The 23,938-nt window shown below is 44.2% G+C and overlaps 1 protein-coding gene across 2 annotated transcripts in view; it reads right to left on the minus strand.

Moving 5' to 3' along the window:
• The window catches only part of NDST1 (N-deacetylase and N-sulfotransferase 1), a 100,380-nt gene continuing 76,442 nt past the window's right edge, over positions 1-23,938 (minus strand). For both annotated transcript variants that reach the window (XM_029583277.1, XM_029583278.1), the window contains exons 12-15: positions 23,451-23,621; positions 16,231-16,340; positions 15,484-15,586; positions 1-13,997 (exon numbers count right to left, since the gene is read on the minus strand). In XM_029583277.1, the coding sequence (XP_029439137.1) occupies positions 13,878-13,997; positions 15,484-15,586; positions 16,231-16,340; positions 23,451-23,621 (504 nt within the window). In that variant the 3' untranslated portion in view covers positions 1-13,877. The remainder of the gene's footprint in view (positions 13,998-15,483; positions 15,587-16,230; positions 16,341-23,450; positions 23,622-23,938) is intronic.

A 23,938-nucleotide genomic window follows, 5' to 3' on the forward strand; every position in this document is an offset into this window, starting at 1 on the left:
TACAAATAGATATCTCCCTTTTATTAGTAAGTAGTTCAACAAAATGTTACATTAATAAATGGAGGTTTTTCTGATCAAATAAACCAAAACAATGCCAATAAAAAACAGATTTATTTTTTTAAAGGGAAAGGGGAAACTTCCCTGCCCCCCACCTGACAAGATAAACTGACATAGTTCAAGTTCCATGCAAAAAAAAATCCAGGCCAGGTTTTTCTTTTCCGTAAAAATGCTAAAATAATTGTTAAAAATAAACAGTGCTCTCTTTAGCGTCATTCTCAATATGTTCCCACCTGAAACTTGGGACAGTAGCACCAGCTTCCAGACCGACACAGCCAAGCGCTGGGAGGCTGGGACTGCTCAGAGACTAAAGTGCGGATATCCCCATTAGAACTTCTGAATGCCTCACCGCAGAAATCTGTCCATATGCATAGTTTGCTTTTGCATTTCCTCCATCCTCAATGCCTGGCCATATTCCTTTGCTAACAGGAGCTCCCAACCTCTCAGCATGAAATAAATCAAAACTTAAAATGGGAATTTTTTTTTTATGCTCAACATGCACGCAAGCTTCTCCTATAGCCGGGCTGCACAGGACGTTTTCAGCCTAAGAAAGAGGTCAACTCACTTGACTTGGTGAGAGAGTTTCCCCGAGGCTGCTGGGAGCAGCAGAAAGGCAGCATTTCCACAAAACAGGACCCGCTGCTACTGCAGCAGCACAAAATGCGATGCCTCCAGCGGCCACAGGGAACCGTTTTCAGACTCACTTGGATCTAAACCTTCTTGTCCAGTATCTGGCCTCACCTTATGCTGCGTTGAAATATTCTGAACACGGGAGGTTTCCTCAATGGTTGCATCAAGTTACATCCCTTTCATAGCTGGTTACGTAAACTGAGAATGCTTTCCATGTTTGTTGCTGTCCCAAAGCATACCGTGATGCAAAATTTAGAAATGACTTTGCAAAATGATAGGTTGCTTGTTTAAATAAGTTAATATCAACCCAATTTGACACCTCAGAAGATTTTTCCTCACCTCTTTCTTTTCTCCTCCTCACTTCTATTTGACACATTCTACCTGGGTTACAATTTGAACTCCAAACCATCTCCATTTGTTTTTATTTTACTAAGGGAATGGTATTACATTATATAGTCATAACATTCACATCAAGTTCTTTTTAATGAGATGTTGGATTCCTGAATCTTTCGTGCGTGCTTCGCTTTTGAAGATGTTTCACTTCTATAAAATAGGATGGAAGCAACTTAATTCCAAAAGCTTTACTTTAAAATCAAAAACAAAAACAAAAAACATGCAAACGCTTCTGCATTTAGAAGCACAGAACTGTTTTCAATCCCCCCCCCCACCCCTTAAAAAAAATAAAAAATGACCAATTCACTGGTAACACCACTCTGGCACTGTCTATTGCTGAATGAACTCTCTGCTGGTTCCCAGCAGCAGTCAAGTCTTTGGCCTCGGTGTGACCCTGACATTGGGCTGTGGCCAGTTTTCAGGAATTTAGGGTCCACTGATTTTGGGCAGCAACAAGTTAAGGCTACCTACAGTTTAAAAGACTGGGACGCGTGACACATTTATGCCCCCCCTTTAAAGGGAGGCTTTGATTATATTTCTACCAGGGCAGCTCTTAGAATGGAGAATGTTAGTGTTCCCTTTTACAGCGCCTACCTTCTACCCCCACAGAGCAATGGGAGGAGATAACCAACGTAAACACTGACCTCCCAGTGTGTACACAGAAATACAGGCTTATTTATTTATTGTTCTTATTTTTACAAAGTAAAATGGAGCAAAAAATGAAAAAAAACACAAAAAACCTTGCTTTAATTGTACATAGACCTGCCTGGTCATAAAAGGCTCCTGGGACACACGCGCCGTGTGCAGATCTCGCTTACTGACAGCAACCCCATCCTGCACATGCAGAACCGGAACGGTTACCCAGGGAGGATCTCCAATTATAGATGTCTCGGGTACTTCCAAGGAGACTGGGCCAGTTTTCAGCTAAACTGTGTTGAACATTAAGACTGGAAGGGTGGTAGGATAATCGTACACTCAACAGGAGACAAACAAAACACAGTGGTATATTATATTCTGTACAATGTGGAACAGTTCATAGGTTATTCCTTCTCGGCGCAAGGTGCAAATACAAAATGCTGCAATGGACTTTCTTTTCAGCTGCCTTGCACAGCGTTTAAGTTTCAGTCCCAGCTATGGTTTATCTTGCATAGAACATGCAATCTGCTTTACTCTTTAACCCCCTTTCACATTTTATTTTGTTCAAGAGGAAAAAAAAAAAAAAAAAGGAACCAGTTATCAACAGAAGGTACTATTGCAAGCAGGAAAAAAAAAATCACTTCCCACTGGTAAATAAATTAATGCAATGTCACTGAATATTAAGAATGGACTGTGCCAGTCAATAGTAGCAGTTCCATGACCTCACCTATTCTTTGAAATCTTATCCTCTAGTTCAGTTCATCAACACCAGAAAAAGAAAAAGAGAGAGTAACCAGGTATGAACAATCCCCTACCCAGTCCTTAGATGTCTGGTTTTCTAGTTTCATTTCAATCAAACACAAAGGAAGCAGGACTCTCCAAAGCTAGTCAAAAATATATAGGGCCCATTGCTTTCAGTTTCAGTCAGTTTTCACCAATAAATTCCTGGGTTTTTGCCAAGGTGATTCTCATCTTAATTTCAAACACATAGCTGCAGGTTCGCAATGCTGTCCAGCATCTCCTCTCCCAGAAGACAGATGAAGCATGTACAAGAATTGGGCCTAGACCGTACAGGCAAAAGAAAAGTGGGCGCGGCATACACATGCAAGCTGCAGCCATGACCATATGCCCTCACCACAAGAGGAAGGAAGCTGCCGACGGAGGGAGGGAGCGGATCTACTGCTAAAGATGGAGTCGCCACTGGAGCTGCACTGGTGGCAGTCCCAGACTTGCTTTTGGGAAGGAGGGGTCAAAGCTGCTGCTGGAACTGCTGCTGAACAGGGAGGCACGGAGAACTGTGGTCTTCGGGAGGTCAAGGGTAGGGATGCTGGAGAAGGGAAAGAAAGGTAAGCCACTGGATGAGGGGGAGGAGAGATAGGAGAAAGGGAAAAGGGGAGACACTGGAAGAGGGGAGGGCTTGAAAGGAGATGTTAAAAGAGGGGAGATGCTGAAGTAGGAGGGAAGGAAGCAAAGAGATACTGGAGATGAAGTCATTCAAATTTTCATCTGGTCCTGGCAATGATTTTGAAAGTTATGTGGCTTTCTTCACAAGAAATTGGGAAACTCTGCTCTAGGATCTTAAGCTGTTTTACATGTATACATATAGTTTTTTTGTTTTTACTGTCCTGGCTTCTGTCTACCACATTTAACTGATATTTACTTTAAAAAATGGAGCCATTTTTCTTTAACACAGATTTCCTCCCATTTTTGTTCTTGTAATAAATACTGATCAATTCACAGGAGAAATAAAATAAAAACTGAAAATGAAGGTCTCACACGATATAATCTTCAGGTTAAAAAACCCGCAAGCACCTGTAACTTGTTTGTTGACGTTTATTTCTATGCTATTTAATTGGACTGACATGGCAAGCACACTATTTACGTCTCCTCATCATGCAACAATAAACTTTTTTCCGCATCCAAAATGGTTACCCCGCTCCTCCTTCCAGACTACTCACTGTCAGCCCCATACAGACAAGTCTCATCCTGTTCCCCTGTCTCTTTGCTCTGCTCAGCCCATCCCTCACCTGATCAGACAGGCAGTCTCATTATTAGCTGCTACAATGAAGTAATTATCACCTTGGCACTAGCTGTGAAATTGTTCTCTGTAATGCCACCAAGAATTACCTCCAGGGGTTCTCATTTGCTCAGTCGCCAGTTAATAGCATGAGGTGCTGATGAGTCAGCAACACTGAAGAAATGTAATCTCTTTGTGGAAATTGTGATGTGTAGGGCGAGAAATACCTTCCTGGACAGAGGCACAGCTTAGGTGTGGTTGTACAGGATGCCAAATAGATGGGAATCCTCGTGGAGGCCAACGAAGCAAATGTCCCAAAGACCAATCAATGGTTTCTCCAACACGGGCAGGAAGGAAGAAAGCCTTGATCAATCAACCCTGCAAAACGTAAACCAAGCTACAGTGGAGATGCTAGCAAAACTTTACGAAGACTGTTTATTGGAATAAATAAAGAAACTGAGAAATATCTTTACAAATCTTACTGCCCAAGGGGCCCCTCTATCTTCCCTTTCATGGTTTATGTCACTAACACCACTCTTCTTTTTTTTTTGGTTTTTACAAGTATTATGGTACAAAGGAAGGAGGCCCTGAACATTGTTTATTTACACTCCCTGGGAGAGACAAAATGTTTTCTAGAGAAATGGAGGGGGTAGCCTAATGGTTAGAGCAGCGTGCTGGGAACAAGCCAGGGTTCAAATCCTCTTTGTGACCTTAGGCAAGTCACTGTCTCCGGTGCAAAGTTATGGCCCTGTTTACTAAGCATTTTCCCCATAGACACAAACTGGGAGAAAGCCTGGAGTGAATTGACTCTCCACTTTACGTTGGCAGGGACATTTCTACCTGTACCTGAACTGGAAACTCCATTTTGAGCATGGGTTTGCAGCGGCAAGTAATGAAGTCCAACTAGGTCACCCACTCCTTTAGGAATGGGAGAATGTGTGGCTCCAAGGGTACGTAGCCATAAATTCAAAAATAGTAACAGTAAAAGCCACCTGATACGCAACTGTACCAGCCTGGGGAAGAGAGAGGGTATTGCAACATTATGTTTATGTTCTTACAGGTTGATTTTAAAAGTATTGCTCATGCAAAAATGCCCACATATGGGCCGAGCATGAGCAGTGCAGTTATGAGGAAGAAGGGGGCAGAAAAGGGGGAGGGGCATGGGCATTCCGTTTTCGGGGGGGGGGGGCAAGGCTTATGCGCCTAGCTCCAAATTTTAAAAACGGAACCCGCAGCGCGCGCGTACGTTAGATATCCGCGTAGCTTTACTGCTGCTCCTCAGGAGAGGCAAGTCGGTGGCTCTCGAGTTTTACGGCTCTTAGGACCGGGTCAACTGGGCAGCTTGCAGGACGAAGAACCACAGGGGTCTGAAAGGCCTCGCTATTAACTGGACAAACCGGCGGACTAATTGGAAAGGTAGGAATGGGCCCTGCACGAGCACGTTTTAAAATTTGCTAACGCAGGCGCGTAAAAGCCGACGCGGTCCTATTGAAGACACATGCGCGCTAGCGGTACTAGAGTAATCTCTTAAAATTAGAAGCATCCGTACGCGTGATTGGTGAATTTTAACAGATATGCGTGTAAGTGCACGCACGATTAAAAATTCCAGCGTATCCTTGCTTGCGCGCCAATATGCGTGTGTATAGGCGCAGACGCTCGTTTTAAAATCAGCCTCTTAGGTAGCAGTCCTGTCCATGGATTACAATTATTACAATTAGTTTTCTCCTCCGGCATCCAATCAGGGACACATTTGCATTTACTCGTTTATAAAATGGTTGAGCAAATCAAGCACTGCAGTTTGTCCAACTGCATCTTGTGATTTTGAATTCAAATCCATCAGTGTAGAGTAAAGACCAGAACGGCAATGGAATTCAAAAGAGCATGGGACAAACCAAGACTAGAAATGAAAAAAAAAAAAATGGGGTAACTTTTCCTTCACCTAAACTTTACATTTCTGCCTGGGGCAGCAGTTACGATCCTAAAAAAAAAACTTGCTGGACAGACTACAAGGACCAATTTGCTCTCTCCTGCTGTCATTTGCTGTGTTACTATCACATCACATGGTAGTGATCAAGGACAAGGAGCTTTGACAATGCTTAGCGACATCACAATGTGTTTTGCCCTCAAGGAGGACTGAACTGAAATTGAATCTGAAGTACAAAAATAAAGGATACAAACTGGACATTTTTAAATTTGAAAGCAAAAATGCTCCTTTTATATATATATATATATATATATGTATAGTAACATATTATGGAGATATGTTCTTAGTTTTCAGATGGTTCCACAACTGTTTTAATCTCCAGCTTTGTGCAGTGAATTTTTAATAGCAATTCAAGGTAGGTAGTTCTTAGAGATAAAAAAAAAAAAATAAAGAACGAACCAGAAAGCAAGGAGATATGGGGATCAAGGCGGGAGGCGCTCACGATCTGAGCAGATTAGAATGTGTGTTTTGTTTTGGTTTTTTTTTTACTTCAGACCTGCTGTACTGAGCATTTTTCCAATAGAAATACTGGAGAAAACTCTAACACATCTGGTCCATAGACAACAGCTGCACATTGATTTTGATACCTGGGCTAGGACTCAGATCCCCAGGCCATTTGAGGTAGGGGGATGTTGCAGAGGCAGTGCTCACCGCCTTTCAGGGAAGGCAGTCGAGATCCCGGAACAAGGGTGGTACCTGGTGGCCAGACTCGGGCGGGGTCCATGTTGCTGCATTCCAGAGGGAGGCATGGTCCGAGGCCCATGATCGAGGATTGTTGCAGAACTAACTGAACTAACAAGCACATCTTAAAACGTGCGCCCGTAAACACGCTCAGTTTTATATTGTGCTTGCAAATACGCGTGTACCACTTAAAATATCCCTTCCGCGAACGTGTTGGAGCCTTACACTCGTGCAAGAGAGAGACTGACTCTTTAAAGGGCCAATCGGACACTCTATAATCTCCCACTGTAAAGAGGGCACGTTCAACTTAGGGTGGGTTTTAGGGGGGATGATGTTAGAAGGGACTACAGACCCTTGCACCCTAAGCAGATCAATATAACACTGCTCCCCCCCCCCCCAAAACAAAAACTCACCCTGAGTTGAACGTGCTTCTCTTACAGTGAATAGAGAGTGTCAGATTGGCCCTTTAAAAGAGGCTCGCTCTCACGCGCGTGTCGCCATGGTCAGCCTTGCAAAATTCCGGCATTACGCGCTTATGTCTTGGCCCCACCCTGGAATGCTCATTCCCCGCCCCTTTTCTACCTCTGTATTCTTAACGCGTGCACAAGTTTGTACGCTTGTACTTCCCGCTTCTTAAAATTCGGCGTTGCTCGCACGCGGCCCACAGATGCGTGTATGGGGCGGTTTTTTTGCACGAGCAATGCTTTTAAAATCTACCTGGGAGATGGGAGGGGATATGAAATACAGGAAAAATCCCCCGGCAGTTGCTTATAGGTGCTGGATGCCAACCCCAGTTTTGATCGAGCTGGATGCCCCAAGAAGCAGGAGGAAACCGCTGGGCCAAAACTTTTTTTTTTTTTTTTTTAAATAGAGCTGGTGGAAAGTTCTGGTAAGATGCTTGGCCTTCAGTCTCTCAAGCGTGGTGTCTTGTTTGTGACCCTTTGTTGGGCCTTCTTGAGGTCTTCCGCTGCACATTTTGAGGAGATATCCGCATGCGAGTGAGTGTTTGTGCCTGTCTAGTCACGCATTGTCCTACAGTCTGAATGGCACAGTCTGAATGGCGGGAGAACGCGTGCACGTAGCGGGAACGCAGCTTGCACGTGGCTGGGCGTAGGCGAGCGCAAGAAGCACGAGAGGGCCGAGAATGGTTACAGCGCAGAGTGGGCCGGAGGGGCAAGAGAAATGAGTGCAAAGTCACCGAGAGTAGACCCGTTTTTTTTTTCGGTGGGAAAACACTTGTAGCTCAGGCCTTCTGAGGACACGGGACTCTACCCTGAGGAGTAAAAGTTTTATTCCATTCAGAAAATGGACACCAATGCCATCTGAAGTCTAGTGAGGGAGCCTCGGTTTAAAGCAGCTGCCTAACTAGACCCTCAGCTTGCTGAACAAATGAGAAATTAACCACCCCCATATGAGAACAATTATTTCCTTTTGGGATGGGGGATGGAGGGGGATGGGGGAGTGCCCTGCAATTTCCTGCATTAGGCTTCCAGCTCAATCGGAACAAGCCTCTGCTGGTCTAAGGCACCAAAAGCCTTCATTTGCAACTCCCCAGGGGATTTTTTTTCCCTAATCTTCTCCCCCTCCCAACACCGCTCAACCATGGCAACAATCCTTGGCCAGGGGCCATAGACTGCGGCTCCATGCGGGAGGCAGCTAATGTGGATGCTAGATATGGACGTCAGGCAGCAGCAGCAGCGCCGAGCCATGGCCGAGATTCATTCCCACCCCCCCTCCCCCTTGCCATGGGCTAGTGAACGCTGCACCCCCAGCCCCGGCCAGCCCTAGAAGCAGAGATCAGGGCCCCCCGCCAATCGAACGCAGGGAGTCCGTGCACCGGCTCGCCTCACCGCCAGTGAAGCCTCCGGCCCCGCTGGCCTGTCAGCAATTATTTCTAAAGAGTTTCTTATTCAAAAATGCCCAATCTGAAAGTTTCTTCAGCTAAAGCTGAAACCGTACTTTTAACCGGCTCCGCATGCCGTTTGCTTACAGAAGGGCAACCGCCGCAGACTTCCCCTATTTCAATTTTTAAAGCGATTCGAAATAAACGCTGGACTGCATACTTTAGCGTTAGACATTTCCAGGCTTTTACAGCTTATGTTGAAAAGGCAGATCATGAGACAGCCTAACTGAACACAAACCCCTGGAACAGGCGAGTGCTTTGGATCATGAAATAAGACTCTCATCAAAAACACTACTCATTTGCTGCGTTTTAGTCAAAGCTAATTTACTGACTCTATAGCTTGGCTGCCAGCTCTTATACTACTATCTGTACCCTTCAGAAGAGTGAAGACAACTGGGAACTTTCCAAACTCAAAAGTGAAATAGTCCGCATCATAAACTGCTTATCATCCGAAGATGTGCCACTCTGGGCCAGGCCCAAAGGTCCATCAAGCCCAGTGTCCTGTTTTCAACAGTGGCCAATCCAGTTCACTAGCAAGTCTCCGGCGGATCCCAGAGGAGAAGCCCCAGTCCACCTGGCTAATTGTTTAATGGTCCTTTCCTTCAAGAACTTCTCCAAACCCTTTTTAAACCCTGCTACGCTAGATGCCTTGACGGCATGCTTCGGCAACAAATTCCACAGCTTAATTGTGTGCCGAGTGAAAAAAAATATCGTCTGCAATTTGTTTTAAAATTTGCTACCTGCTACTTTCACTGAAAAGAGACTCGGGCAATCTGATGAGCCTGCTTGGAGATTTTTGCCAGGTGTAGCTTTAGAAATAGCCGAATTTCCATTTGAATCAGGGGCACAGAATATTTTTCTGAAACACGAGAGGAAGATCCTGTACCCAAACAGGATCTAGAATAAGGAACAAACTACATGGGGTCAATCTTCTGCCTGTGTTTATATTCCACACTAAGCAGCCTTTACATTTAGGTGTGGCATTAGTGTTAAAACTTTAAATAGTTTGCAAACTGAGACTGCAAATATCAGGATTCGGTCAATCCAGCAATCTAACTGGCCAAAGCACGTGACATCAGAATCTACCAGCTAGCAGCAGACGTAGCCAACGCCCTGCATTACAGAAGGAGAAGTTTCACCAAAAACTGGGAAAATTAGGCTCGGGCCGTTCTGGCTCCGTTCACTTTTGCTGACAGGGAGGGTCATTTTCAGAAGTGACCTCCGAGGGTAAAACGGCGTTCCACGGGCAGAAATGGCCCTTTTACAGAATTCCCAGCCTGGCGTGCGGGCAAGCCACGGTTTGTCACGTTCGCACAGACGTTCACCCCAATCGAGCAGGGGTGAAGTTGGGGAGGGGGGCGCGGACTTGCACACAGATTTTCACGGAAAACCCGTCCGGACGTTTTAGCGGGCGTAACTCGTGTGGCGTACCAGATTGTGCGATCGTTTTCCCAAGCGGACCTTATGCGCCTAAGTCCGCCCTGAAACTCGGAGTAGCTTACGCACATATCTGTCGGCTCGCTTCTGCGTGATGATGTTACAAAAAAAAAGAGGGGTGAATGAATAAAGGAACTCCTTTTTAAAAAAAAAGAAAAGAAAAGGAACGGGTGAAAGGGTGGAGAGGGAATTCCACTTTTTAACCCATTTACTAAAGAGAAGACTTAAAAATATCATTATTAAAATGACAAACTGCAGTATCAGAATTAGTGCTCCACCGTTAGGCTATTTCTCACCTGTTATGCTTTCGCATGTTAAAAAAAGAAAATTATCTATACATAGGGAGGGTCATTTTATAACATGGCAGATAACTTATGCAGGACTACGAGCACAAGTCTGCTTTGAAAATTACGTGAAAGAACGCAGACAAACTTCCCCTCCCACCCAGAGTCACTCCTGCTCTATGGGGGGTCATAAGTTGTGCGGGTGAATTTCCGCAGAAAGTTTTAAAAGTACGTGTGAAAACCCAAACTCCACCCCCGGAACACCTCTTCCTGTGAGTGCGTGAAAGCGTGAACAAACCCCCCGTGTTGTCCGAGGGGAAATGGTGTTGAAAATCCACCCCACCATGGGGAGGGCGCTTTTCCAAGTGACTTACACAGGTTAAAAAAAAAAAAAATAAGGAAGAGTTTCACCCCCATTAATTGGCCGGCTGAGAATCCGCCTCCCTCGATGTGGCATGGGACGACGACTTTTAGCTACACCGAGAGGAGGCACTTCCCAGGGCACATGCTGAGGTCAGGGGATGAGAGAACAAGGCAAGCAGGTTGTGCATTTCCAACTCTATGTGCGGCGATTTAAATGGAGAAAAAAAAAAAAAGTTACCCAGCGAAAAATGCTGGCGCAAACGTCCACGGGTACTTTTTAATCCACGGCAAAATTTCAAAGCGAACGTAACGTGCACACTTTCACTTTGAGAAGCGGAGGAAAGTCCGCAGGAAAAAGTACTCGAGGCTTTTGTTCAAACAACGTGTGGGAGTGGTGGTATGTACGTCTGCTAGCTGACATCCAGTGAAAGGTTTTCCCCATCCCCTCCTTTCCCACCTGCAAGGCCCCCAGTAACTGCAAAGCTTTACAAAGCTTTACAATGATGGGGAGTTTATAGTTGTGTGGGGTTTGGTTTTTTTTTTTGCAGACCTCTTTCTGGTGATTTCTGTAGTTGGCCCATAGAGAACTCCCCCCTCGTGGCCACCGGCGGTATAGCATGGAATCAGACAGACACCACTTTTCTGGACCCAAGCATATTGTAGACAGATACATACACATACAGTTATTATGAATTGGGGTTTTTTTTTTTATATGAATCTCATGTGATCTTAGAATTAACATTTTTTGGCTGAATTCAGCTAAGAATAGATAGTGCTAAAGTGAAATTTTCATTGAGAAAAGTATTTTTTTTTTTGTAACATGACTATTTGGAAGTTTGTAGGGGGTCCCTTATTGCTGTCTGACCTCCATAAAATATAATCATCACGCAAAAAAACATGACACCCACGTTTTAAATGAGCTGGCCCAGCATCAGCGTGTATGCGTGTGCTGGTAATGCACTGCAGTATTTGTAGACTATTTTTTTTTTAGTGATTTTGTAATTCAGATAGCACCACAATACAGATGGCATTCTTCCTTTATAAAGAGTCTCTATCCTGGAGGTCATTCTTCACTTGTTCATGCTGTATCTGTATTGGAGGCATATAATGGCCCGACTGCTGAGTTTATGGTACCAGGTTTAGCCTTAAAAAGGGGTGCCTGAAAGTTTCACTTATTCTAAATTCCAATTTAATCTGCACTTCTCTAGTGGTGCTGTATACAGAGGATTAGACAGAGCCCGTGCACTACTCTCATTACCTACTATATATAGAGAGTGGGATCTGTGTTTTCAGCTTTAATTTTATTTTTCCTAAGAATTTTTCAGTATTTATTTGAATAAACAAAAATGGGAGAAAGTCAGTGGGGAAAAATGACTCCTCTTTTTTTATCACTAATTTTTCTCCTATTTCTGTTACAATAAATCACTGAAATTCCCAGGAAAACTAAACATAGAACCCCAAAACAAAGATCCCTATTATAGAGAGAGGATTAGATAGAGCTCATGCTCCCCCAAATAACTCTCTTAATTGAGTATTTTATGCTTCTTTTTTCCAACCTTCTCTGGGAAAGAAAGAAAAATATAAAAAGTAGTCTCTGCAAAAAAACCCCCAAAAAACAAATCTATTCCGTTAACTCAGTTGCCAGTGCTGGAAGCCCACTTGGGGAGGTAGCTGATGGCATGAATGCACATGCCCAGCCGTCCCAGGAATAAGAGGCTACAAAAGCACTGTGTTGCGTTCAGTCTCAGCTAATTCACAGTTTCATACTGTTCTCTCTCCCTTTGTCCTTAACTTGCTACAAAAAACGAAAAAGCTGCAGCCGGACGAGCGCAAACCATGGAATCTTGATCAACTTTTCTTTCCTCTGGGCCTCATAGATCTTACCGATCTGGGACTCGCTTGGGAGATGCCATCCTCTCTTCTCACCCTTCCGTTCTAACAACAAAACTCAAGAGGCAAATCCTCTTGAGCCCTTGTAGAGCCCTTTGGCTAACCTCGCCGACGGGCCCCCGTAGAGTACATCCGGGAGGCTTTCATACCTTCTGATCGCCACGGTTTAAGGACACTTACCAACTTAAGTGACTCCAACCACGGTAACTCGTGTGCCTTTTCAATGACCAACGGATGGCAGCCCGGCTGCTGCTACACAGCCCGCGTTCTTGGAGGGCGTCTTCACCATGACTCATCGACAATGCTACTGAATCGGTCCACTTTGGGACAATTCAAGGGCTTGAATAAGAAATGTTAATACTGAAATATCCTTTAAGAAAAAAAACCAAAAAAACAAAGAAGTGGACAGAGCAGCACCTTACTATGAGTTGTACCCTCATTAAAAAATAAATCATATTATCTGTCAGCCTATGGATTCGTCAATCAGACTCAGAACATGTCCACCATTTGGCATAAGTGTAAAAATAAACCGTGACTTGTACTTAACGTCTTTTCGGGCACAAACAAAATAAAAATAATAAATATTTAGCTATTTCATATTTCAAACCCCCTCGAGTAGCCCTAAACCCCTCCCCTTCTAGCCCAACAAGGGCCAGACGAGTGGGGCAAGTGCAGAGGGCTCAGGCACCAACGCCCGCCTGCAGGACTGACAGATCAGGTAGGCAAATCACACGGTGATGGTCGTGCCCCCTGGTGAACCTCAGTCTGTTACCACAGGAAAAAAAAAAAAAAAGACCACATACAGTATGTATATCAGAACTGAGCACTCCCAGTTATAATCTTTCATGCCAAGCAGTCCGTCCAAAACTGCATCTGAAGAACCATGTAACAATGTATAAACACCAGCTCTTCTTAAAAAAAAAAAAAAAGTCATAGCTTTCCGCTCCTACAGACCGGTTTAATGCAATGTCATTTCATTTTTATGTCCCTCATTTACAGAAGTCGATCTGTATTTCCAACGGGACCCCCTAGTGCTGATGCCATTCGGCGACTGATGCAGCTGCCATTGTCCCTCTAAGCTTGCAAAGATCTCTTGCCATGCATCCTGTAAAATCCCCTCTCCGCAGCTCCCTGGGCACACGTCCTGTTCTGTGGTAGTGTTGTAATCCTCCAGGAAAGCTGAGCAACGTGACCCTCCCAACTCTGTAGTGGCACTGGCAGCCCAGAAATGGCATCAGGTACAAGAAACCATTGCACAACAGGACCTGACCTTTAAAACAGGCAATTCCCAAGTCTGTACAGGAGTTCGCGGAGGGGGGGGGGGGGGGGGGGAGTGCGTTAGAGATGAGTCAGTGGCGTCCGCTGACAAAGCGATGTGGCACTGGCAAACCAACTGAGGGACTCCCATTACCAGAGAGCTCGCCTCAGGCGCAACCACCACAAGCTCCCCCAGCCGTGGCAGGTTTTTCTTCTGTATTGCTCGGAAAGGCCCCTCCTCCCCCTCTCTCTCGTGTGCGACGTATTGCTTGTGGGTTGATTCGGGCTGTTCCCGGAGAGCCTCTCTCCTCTTGGCTCCAACATGGCAGGTGACGGAAGCAGCAGCTACCTGGTGTTCTGCAGCTCCTCTCTAAGCCACGTCGGCAGCGTCTGGCCCATTTTGTACAGTAGCTTAGAAAGCTCAATGTTGTGGTCCCTATAATAGTCTCTCAGGAAGGCTCTAGACTGCAGGAGGAGGAAAAGAAGGAGGAGTTAGCGTGGGGGGGATACCATGCAACCTGTCTAGACGCCGGGCACTGATTCGTAAGAGCTGCAGCTATTGGTCTTTTCAAGCTTTCCATGACATATAAAGGATTTTCTTTTTACCATGCATTCAGCACTGTTTGTTTATGTAAAGAGGACATTTGTTAATATTTTACAAAATATGCTCTCTTATATCCAAGGTTGGGTAAGCAGGGGGGAAAGGACCTGTAATTTTTGTTCACTCACAGAATCACCACAAAGGCAACATTTTATTTCACAGCTACCTGTCTGCTTAAGGGCCACAATGTTTTTTCTCCTTCTCCCCATAGCCTGATTTCCCTGGGATGTCATTTTGAGTTGCTTCTTTAACTGTAGCCATTTCTTCACGACTCTCCCTGATCCACATGTGTACTCCTGAAACACAGGATGCCCGGGATGCCCTGTATCCTTTTGTCTTCCATTCTGATTCTGGCAGGGTCCCGTGGAGTAAACCCACTACACTACACTACAAAAAAAACAAAAACAAAAAAACCCAACCCCCCTCCCCCAGAACTGCAGCAAAGCAAACGAGGATAGAGTTCTAGCAAAAGTAGCATTGGAGAAACAGCAGGAGGTGGAAAAACCCCACAGTAATGATCTTCCCTGGAAGGAACAGTGAGGAAGCTTTGAGTACAATTTGGAGACACTGATGGGGCATAATGAGTGTTGCAGAGACCGAGATTTCATCCTAATGTAGTTTACAAAAGCGGCTTGCATGACTTCTTCCTATAATGTCATTAAAAGAAGTTTATTTGGAGAAAGTCAATAAGAACAACTATTTTTCTGTAACTGAATCACTACAGGGGTTGGGCACTCAGGAAAAAAATAAATAAATCTCCGGTTTCTTTGCCATCTGCAGGGCATGAGTAAGAGTTTTACTCCCACACAGCCACTGCAAATTCCAACAGCTCGCCCATAGATGGAAGGCAAACCAGCAGCTCAACGGACGAGTCTTTTGTGTGAACGAACATGTCGCACTGCAGTGCCCGAACGGAGGGCACAGTACGATATATAGCAAAAAAGGCGGCTTTTTTTTTTTTTCTCTCCCCATTACCATAAAACCAGTGATCCAAACAACAAAGGAATAAAATTGCAGACCCAGTCATTCTCTCAAGGTTTGCATTCTGCAGTAGTCTCTCATTTCTGGACATGTGTAGCTTCATGCTGAAAGCGAGTGCTTTTTCTTTTTTTTTTTTTTTTTATTACTGCTCACATCATAGAATCCGGTGACAGCTGTAATGCAGATGTTTCTCATTGGGCAAACCCCTTAGGACACCCAGTCCCTAAAGGGGATTTCGCGGTGTGCCATCGGTGCTCTGCATGTGGGAGTTTGCATGCTACACATCCATAACGTCTCCTAGCACCAAGAAGCAGTAAGATTACTTGGATTGGGTCTGCAGTTTTTGGTTTGTTTTTTTTAATTACTTACATCGGAATCCATCTCTGGGTACTTTCTCCCTTTGCTTTTCCCTAAGCACCTGGTTTTCCCTCCTTCCAGAAGCTGGCACCAAAATCCTTTCTTTGGATCAAACCTAAGCAAAGGCAAAACAAAATCAGAAGAAAGCAAACCAGGTGTCTTGACAGAACAAAACAAATGCAGTTTCCAGCCAGCAGCAGCAGCAGCAGGGAGCTGCTTTGCATAATTATGCAGCTCATTAGGCTATTTCGCAGGTGGCATGCACAAGCTAAAATTTCCCGCGCAGTTTTTCGTAAATGCCGTTTTGCACACTGTCTGCCCTTTTTGGTTTGCAGAGCAGTTTGGTGCAGTGGCCCCCTCTATGTGCTCCCTCCCGAATAAGGGCTAGCAAGAATTTGAATCCCCATGTGACCAAATCACCTTCATTCACAGTATTCCCATTTACGCTCTTATGGTAAGGGTGACAGCCTTCCTTCTTGCCACTTTATTAGCCATTAAGCAGTTTGCAAGTGTTGAAAATGGCCATCTAGCCACCTATGCAGGTGGCAGCTGCCTGTGTTGGGTCTGCTCTCTGGCACGGGAGTCAAATGTTCTAAGCGCATGACCAAATCATCATCTGTGTTCCTTTCACCGGGTACATTTTTGGCAGTCACACGCTCAGTGCGCTGGAAGAGACACTGTTTTAGTGCGATGGCAGCAGGATCCCAGACTTCGGGCCCCCGGGACCATGCACTATATATCTAAGAGTGGGCCACTCACGCCAGGATTTTGTGATAGTCGATGATGTTGGTCACTCCCAGGAATTTCTGCACCGTCTCCATCACATTTGCTGGCTCAGTTCGGAGCAGCTTTCCATCCAAAACCAGAATCTGAACAAGGGAAAAAAGAAAAAGAAAAAAAAAAGAGGCTGAAGAAAAAGCCGATTAGCCCCGCCACACCCACCCGGTGTCTCCTCGTTGAGATAGGGGAGCTATCTAGCTCCCGTAGCTCTTCTCATTGCAAGAGGATTCCCCCGATGCCAATGCATGTTGGCAACATGATAAGCGAACCCGGTACTGGGTTTGTTCCTCTCCTTCAGGTTAAGAACATAAGAAGGACCATGCTGGGTCAGCCCAAGGTCCTTCGAGCCCAGCATCCTGTCTCTGACAGTGGCCCAGCCAGGTCCCAAGTCCCTGGCCCATCCCCAATAGTTGATCCATTTCTTGTATCTCACTTCCAGGTTTAAAGCGCTGGCCTTCCCCGAATCTATCTGGCTAAAAACTGTTATCAGTCCAACTGTTGAAATCTGTCCAACCCTCTTTTGAACCCCCCCCTGTTAGGTGGCCACATCTCTGGCAACAGATTCCTTAACTTGATTGTGCACTGAATGAGCAAATACTTCCTCTATTTTAAATCTAATCTGCTGCTAGTTTCATGGCGTGTCCCCTAGTCCTAGTGTTGTATGAAAGGGTAAATAACCAGTTCCCGTTCACCTGTTCCACCCCACTCATGATTTTATAAATCTCAATCCTATCCCTTCTCAGTCGTCTCTTTTCCAAGCTAAAGAGCCCTAATCTGTTCAGCCTCTCTCCATAAGGGAACTTTTCCATTCCTCTTTATACTTTTCTATGTACACTGTGTCTTTTTTTTTTTTTTTAAGATAGAGCGATCAGAACTGCCCCCAGTACTCAAGGAGTGACTGCACCATGGATCTATACTAAGGCATTATGTATGATAGTCTCAGTTTTTGTTCCCCGTTCCTTTCTTAATAAGTCCTAACATTCTAGCTGCCTTTTTGACCCCACGGCACACTGAACCGAAGATTTCAAGACGGCCTTTCCCTGGGTGGCGACTCCTAACATGGAACCCAGCATCCTGTACCTGTAAGTTGGGATGAATTTTTTCCCTACACACATTACTTTGCACTTGTCATTTATATGCACAGCCCCTAGTCTCGCAATGTCCCTCACAATCCGCTGCTATTTGTTAACCACTCAAAACAATTTTGTGTCATCTCACTCGTTGTTCCTTTCTCCAGATCATTTATGAATATGCTAAAGACTATAGGTCCCAGTACAGATCCTTACTGCACTCCACCAACCACCTTTCTTCCATGTCAAACAGGCATGAGCAGCAGGAAAAAAACAATTGTTTTGTCTGAAAATTAATTTCCTGGTGATTCCAATTTGTTTCCTTATTTTCAAAATGAAAAAAAAAAAAATCATTTTTTGTTTGATTTATTTTCGTTTGCCATGGAAGTCAATGGGGGAAGCATTACAGCCTACACTGGGCAGCCCAATAGGCTCCAAAAATTGGCATTTTCTAATCAACCGTCTTAGAAATTGGGGGAAGAAATCAGAAGGAGGAATGAACTCCAAGGTTCCTAGAAAGACTGTGGGGGCTGGATTGTGGCACCACAATTGGCATGAATAGCCTAGGACTCCCTAAGAAGGCAAAAGGGTAACCAGCGTTGGCAGATGTTCTTCAAATCATTGTGAGGAGTAAAAAAAAAAAGCAGCAAAATTGGGACCACCACCCTAAAGCTCAAAAAGAGGAACCAGCAACAGTGACATGAACCCTTGATGGCATCTCACGTGCCAACCTGGCATCAAAGGTGGAACCAGCATACTAAGGCACATGGTGAGATACGAAGCAGAAAAGGTGGTAGAAAAAAGCCCAAGGCAAGCACTGATCAAGGGGCCAAGAAGCACAAAGAGTGGCTTCAAAGCAACCTGAGAGGTGCAAAGCAGCACCCCCCAGACTGGCAAGGTATAAGGTATCGGGTATGACAGCAAGGCACAGGGCATGGAAGCAAGGCTGAGTGGCACAAAGACCCCCAAAGTGCAGCCACTATTGTTTCTAGTTTTATGTTTTTTTATTTTATCTCTATTTGTATATGTTTTTTTATTGGTTTATTCTATTTTATTGTTTTTTAGAATTTTATGTATGTATTCTTTGTAAACTGCTCCAAACGTCAGAGGAGGCGGTATATAAGAACTTTTAAGTAAATAAATACATAAATAAATGGGCTTTCCAAATGCAAATATTACACATAGCACACGGAAATGGTTTCACAATGATGGGGAGTTTATAGTTGTGTGGGGTTTGGTTTTTTTTTTTGCAGACCTCTTTCTGGTGATTTCTGTAGTTGAATTTGGACTGTTGCATGTCCTGATTTTGTGGTTTTACATTCGTACTTTAATCTCTTATAACCTTCAATACAGTAAATGTTTTCTCTCAAACATCTTTTGTCTTGTGCCATTATTTTGTCCTCTGAATGAGGGCTTTTTTTTTTTAAAGAAACCACTCCAGTGTAATCAACCATTGAACAGGGTGGGAGAACTAAGCTGAGATTGTGGAGGGGCTTCAACTTAGGTGCAGGACTACTACTTGGTTGTCACTGACACTGCCAACCTGGCCAATTTTGGAAACGTTTCCTTTACCTGCTCTGCCTTTCTCTACCCCTGACATACTTGATTCTGTCACTGGGGATGTGAAGATTAAATGAGTTAATGATTTGCAGAGGTACTGTAATACCCAATGACTGTGCCAGTGCTAAGCGCGTGTGTGTGTGTGTGTAACACAAAGACACTGCCGCAGTGAGAGAGTTCCTGTGCACTAGTTCTCTGACACCGATAGGCTTCACAACACAGCCTGGTATGTTTCAGTCTCTGTCCTGCCTCAGTGATCACCTTGTGCCCAGCTCACTTCCCAAAAACAGTACCAGCTCTTCAAGCAATTCTCCAGTCTGCCTCCAGTCACCACAAAGATAAAAAAAAAAGAACAAGCAACAGCCCAAGATTTCAGAACGATCCTCCAAGCAATTATTTTCTCAAAGTTAGATTACTGTAACGCTATCCTACTTGGGTCTCCCTTCCTCCTACACCAAACCGCTCCAATTGGTACAAAACACAGCAGCCCGTTTACTAACAAACACCAGGAAAAGAGACCATATTTCCCCAATTCTAAAAGACCTTCATTGGCTACCAATTCACTTCAGAATCATCTACAAATCCATCTCCTTGATATACAAAATCATCCATCAACACACCACAATTGACCTACAATTTCCTCTCCGCTTACACAACTCCACAAGTCCTACCAGAGACGCATACAGAGGATCCCTCCATGTACCCCCTACTAAAACCACCAGTCACATTACCTTAAGAGATCGCGCCCTCTCCACAGCTGGCCCACTGTTATGGAGCTCCATCCCTCCCGATCTCAGACAGGAGCCTTGCCTCCTAACCTTTAGAAAAAGACTCAAGGCTTGGCTGTTTATGCAAGCTTTCCCGGACTTAACTTAATGCACCTCGCCATCAACATATCCAACACAGCAGCTGTACCTCTTCTCCTTGTATATAATTTAGTCTCTGCTAAACTATCTTTATTTCCTCTGATCCCAGTTCAATAGTCCTTGTTAATTGTAACTGCTTTCTTCGACACGTTATTTCTGTTTTGATGTATTTATTGCACCCCTGTTTATTTGTAAACCAGCATGATGTGATCGCTTCATGAATGCCGGTATATAAAAACCTTACATAAATAAATAAAGTCTGCTCTCTGTGACACAGCGCTCTTCTGACACAATGCTGCTGCCTTGCTGCTTTCCTATAGTGTGTGACTGCCTGGTACAGTGACAGTCACAAAAGGGGAAATCAGCAAAAAAGTTGTTTGGAAAAACAATCTAGAACTCAGCGAGAGCTCAAATAGCGCCCTTCTTCACAGACAAAGCCTTTAAAAGAAATGCACAGCAAATCTCTGACATGCTCAGTCTGCAAGAGCAGCGTCACTGGATCCAGAGCGCAGCAATAGGACAGACTGGAAAATTGCTTCGCTGTGATACGTCATCCCTGTTGTCTCCTTGACAACATGTCTGTCCTACCCATGTCTGCTGGCTGTCTGCTCTATAATTTGTATCAATTCCTAACTTTACACCTGTTGCTCTCCTATTGATTTCCATGAGACCATGAAATAAATAGGATTCACTTAATTCGGGGATCCTCTCAGTTCACTTCAGGGGCCCCAGAAAGAAACAAATTAGTCCCTATTTGTTTTGTTTTTCAAAATTGTTTGAAACTAACACACATGCTTATTGTCAAATGCCTTCTAAACATTCAAATACACTGTTTCAACCAGTTCTCCTTTATCTGCATATTTACATATTTGAAAAAAAAAAAATCTAGTAAATTGGTAAGGCAAGACTTCCTTATGCAAAAATCATGTTGACTTTCTCCCAATAAACCATATCTATCTATGCGGTCAGTAATTTTTTTTTTTTTTAAGTATAGCTTCTACCATTTTGCCCAGCAACAACATCAGGCTCATCAGTCTATAGTTTCCCGGATCACCTCTGGAGCCCTGTTTAAAAATTGGTGACACATTGGCCATCCTCTGGTCTTTTTCTGGTACCATGGCCATTTAAAATGATAGGTTGTAAATCACCAGAAAGAGGTCTGCAATTTCATATTTGAGTTCTTTCAGAACTCTGAGGTAAATACCATCTGGTCCCAGTGATTTGCTATTCTTTAGTTTGTCAAGCTGATTCATTACATCCTCCAGTTACACAGTAATTTTGTTTAGCCACTCAGAGTCTTCACCATTAAAAAATGTTTCTAGTATGGGTATGAAGCCCCGCCCCCTGACATCCTATTCAGTAAAGACAGAGGCAAAGAATTAATTTAATTCTTCTGCTATTTCCTTATTCTCTCTGAGAACCCCTTTACCCCTTGGACAGCTGGTGACCTAACTGACTGATCAATAATATATTTTCAGAAATAGGAGAAGATTCATCACAAACCAAGCTATTCATCAAACCACGCTGTGCCGGTATCACGTGCATTAGGGCATTGCGGCAGTACTATGCAAAATTAGGGGAAAGGGAGGAGTGTGGGTGAGGTTTGGATGGAATTAGGTCCCAGCAGCGCTGCAGGTGATAATGTTTTCTATATTATTGCCAGCAGCACGTCAGGGAAATAACCACACCTTTCCCCGTGGCGCTATGGGTGCGAAACTGTGCAGCCCGGCTGCAACCGCAGCGGGTGAAAACGCACCGCCGCGATGCGGCCGGCTGCTCAATATCGCCCCCTGCCCCTTTTTACACGCATCTCATCATTCTGCTATAAATATAGCAGACTGATGAATCTAGGCCTTAATTCTGTTCATACAGAAGACGATTTTCAAAGACATTTACCCCACTAGATTGGCCTGTTTGAAACTTGCCCTCTCACGATCTGGCTGAAAGGGCATGCAGTCTTTTACGACCTACACATTTTTTGTCAGATCAAGGGGAGGCATTCCCAGAGGAGGTAAGGCGGTAGGATAGGGAAACCATGAGCGTAGGTTGCGCTTTCAAATCTACATGCATCTTCCTGCAAAAGTTTTGCCTGCTGAAAACATGGGTGCAAAATCCCTAAGTACTTTGTAAGCACAGGCAATTTTCAAAGGGACGTGTCCGAGTAGTTTTCCTTTGTAAATGAACTACAGGGTGTGCAGCTACAAAGGCTGTCTGAAGATTGCTCCCAAAAAGCTTCAGGAAAGTATTTTAATCCTTAGATGTCCAGATAAAAACAGCAACTCTTGTTGCATACAAAACACTAATTGATACTGTATGTTTTTTTACATTTCCTTTTTTATCTTTTTTTTTTTTTTTTTTTACTATTTACATCATACATTTGGTTAGGCATCTAATTATTTCCATCGCCTGTTCCCCAAGGCCTCTCACAAATGCAGACTCTGCACAGTTTCCCATCTTGTGGCTGGGTGCAACACGCTGATATGTGAAAGGCCAGTATGCAGAAAAGCACAATAATGGAGCACAGCTCATCCACTGAAAACAGTATAAAAATTAAATAGCACAGTGGAAACACTAGTTCCAGAAAAAGAACAAGCCCTATTTCTGGCCTTAGTGATTCATTTTGTTGGCCAGATCTGTCGCCTTCCTGGGGTATATCTCCTGATCTTATCTGCCAGATGCACAGGACCAATTCCAGCCAAAGCATGGAAAACCAACAGGGTAAGTTCAAACTGGATTCTGGAGGATGACTGCAACCAATGCAGAGACTTTAGCAACTAGGATGCTCTCTCCCCACCCAGGAATGCCAGTAATTGTCCTGGCAGCTGAATTCTGTTCTGTCAATCTCTTTGAGAAGCCTATGTAAATATCATTGCAGTAATCAAGGCTTTATAGGTTGGACTGCCTGTAAAAAAAGAGTCCTCACATCTTGACACAGGAAAAAAGGGTGAATGTGTAACTAATCGTAAAGACAGAAAAGCTTTTCAAGTGTCCATGAGATGAAATCAGAAACCAGAAAAACCAGGAAAAATGTGCCACAAAGAGACAGCAATACTATCGGTCATCAAAGGTGCTACTGGCCTGATTTAAAAGAACTTCTAAGATCACCTACATAAGCTACTGCAGTATATTGAAGCAGCTCCAGAAGGGAATTTTCTCTGGCACAATCCAAGTATTAAGTGCTGGCAGTAAGCAGGAGTCAGATTCATTCTATCAACGTGTGTACAAAAGAAACCCAATGAGAGACACTAACCCGAGGGGCTCCTATAAGGTCAGTGTCTCTTAGTCATCCCTGCGAAGACCAGATTTTATCATCAGAAGATTACAATGCTGCATTGGGGTAACTGACTTATCACAGTTTTCAGCAGAAAACGGCCACATTTCTTCTTCTCTTGTTCCAGTGATATTTTGTACATGATTTTAAATTCTTAATAAGAAATTATATTTGTTATTCCTGACCAAAATAAACTGCTATAAATCCAAGTACTATTGCTCACTTTCATACCTTGTCCTATACATTGATAAAACCCAATTTAAAATGTCAATAGTTCATGACCACTCATTTTGCTATTAAAGACATTAGACTAGGATTATACTGAAGGAATCACAGTTCTGCAGGGACAGAGCTCCATGGAAGAAAAAAAAACTGCAGAAAAAGCCGTGACATTCTACAACTCGAAGTAAATCCCTTGGCTCCCTTCCCTACCTGGTTAGCATGGTAATGGTTCAGCCAGCGTTCAACGTGGGTGGCATACCAGCCTGGTATTAGGCAGCGGTTCTGCAGTGCCCGGAGCTTCTGCGCAGAATCGTGCCCCGCCGTCACAACCTCGTGAAAGGTATACTTCAGGGCCACCGGGTCATCGTGTGCTCGCTGGTGCTTTTCAAAACGAGAACAAAAGAAAAATGAGTTTTCCTCTGTACATGCTGTGCCACCTGCCATCTCTAACACACATGGCCTGCAGGCTCCACACAATGCCACAAGGGGCAGCGACACCTACTCCTGGCAAATTCTGTTCTACTCAGGGGTCTTGAGAACTCGCATGTTATCAAGATCCTCCATTAGTATATGAAAGAAGAAATGCAAGGGGATCTACATGAGCTTTAAAAAACCCTGTTGTACTGCCTGAGTGATTGTGCCTTTGAACTGCATATCGTTGAGCATTTTTTCAGATGTCCTCCTAAATTATATTGTTT

Source organism: Rhinatrema bivittatum, chromosome 18 (assembly GCF_901001135.1).
Source record: "Rhinatrema bivittatum chromosome 18, aRhiBiv1.1, whole genome shotgun sequence".
In the NCBI taxonomy this organism is placed as follows: Eukaryota; Metazoa; Chordata; class Amphibia; order Gymnophiona; family Rhinatrematidae; genus Rhinatrema; species Rhinatrema bivittatum.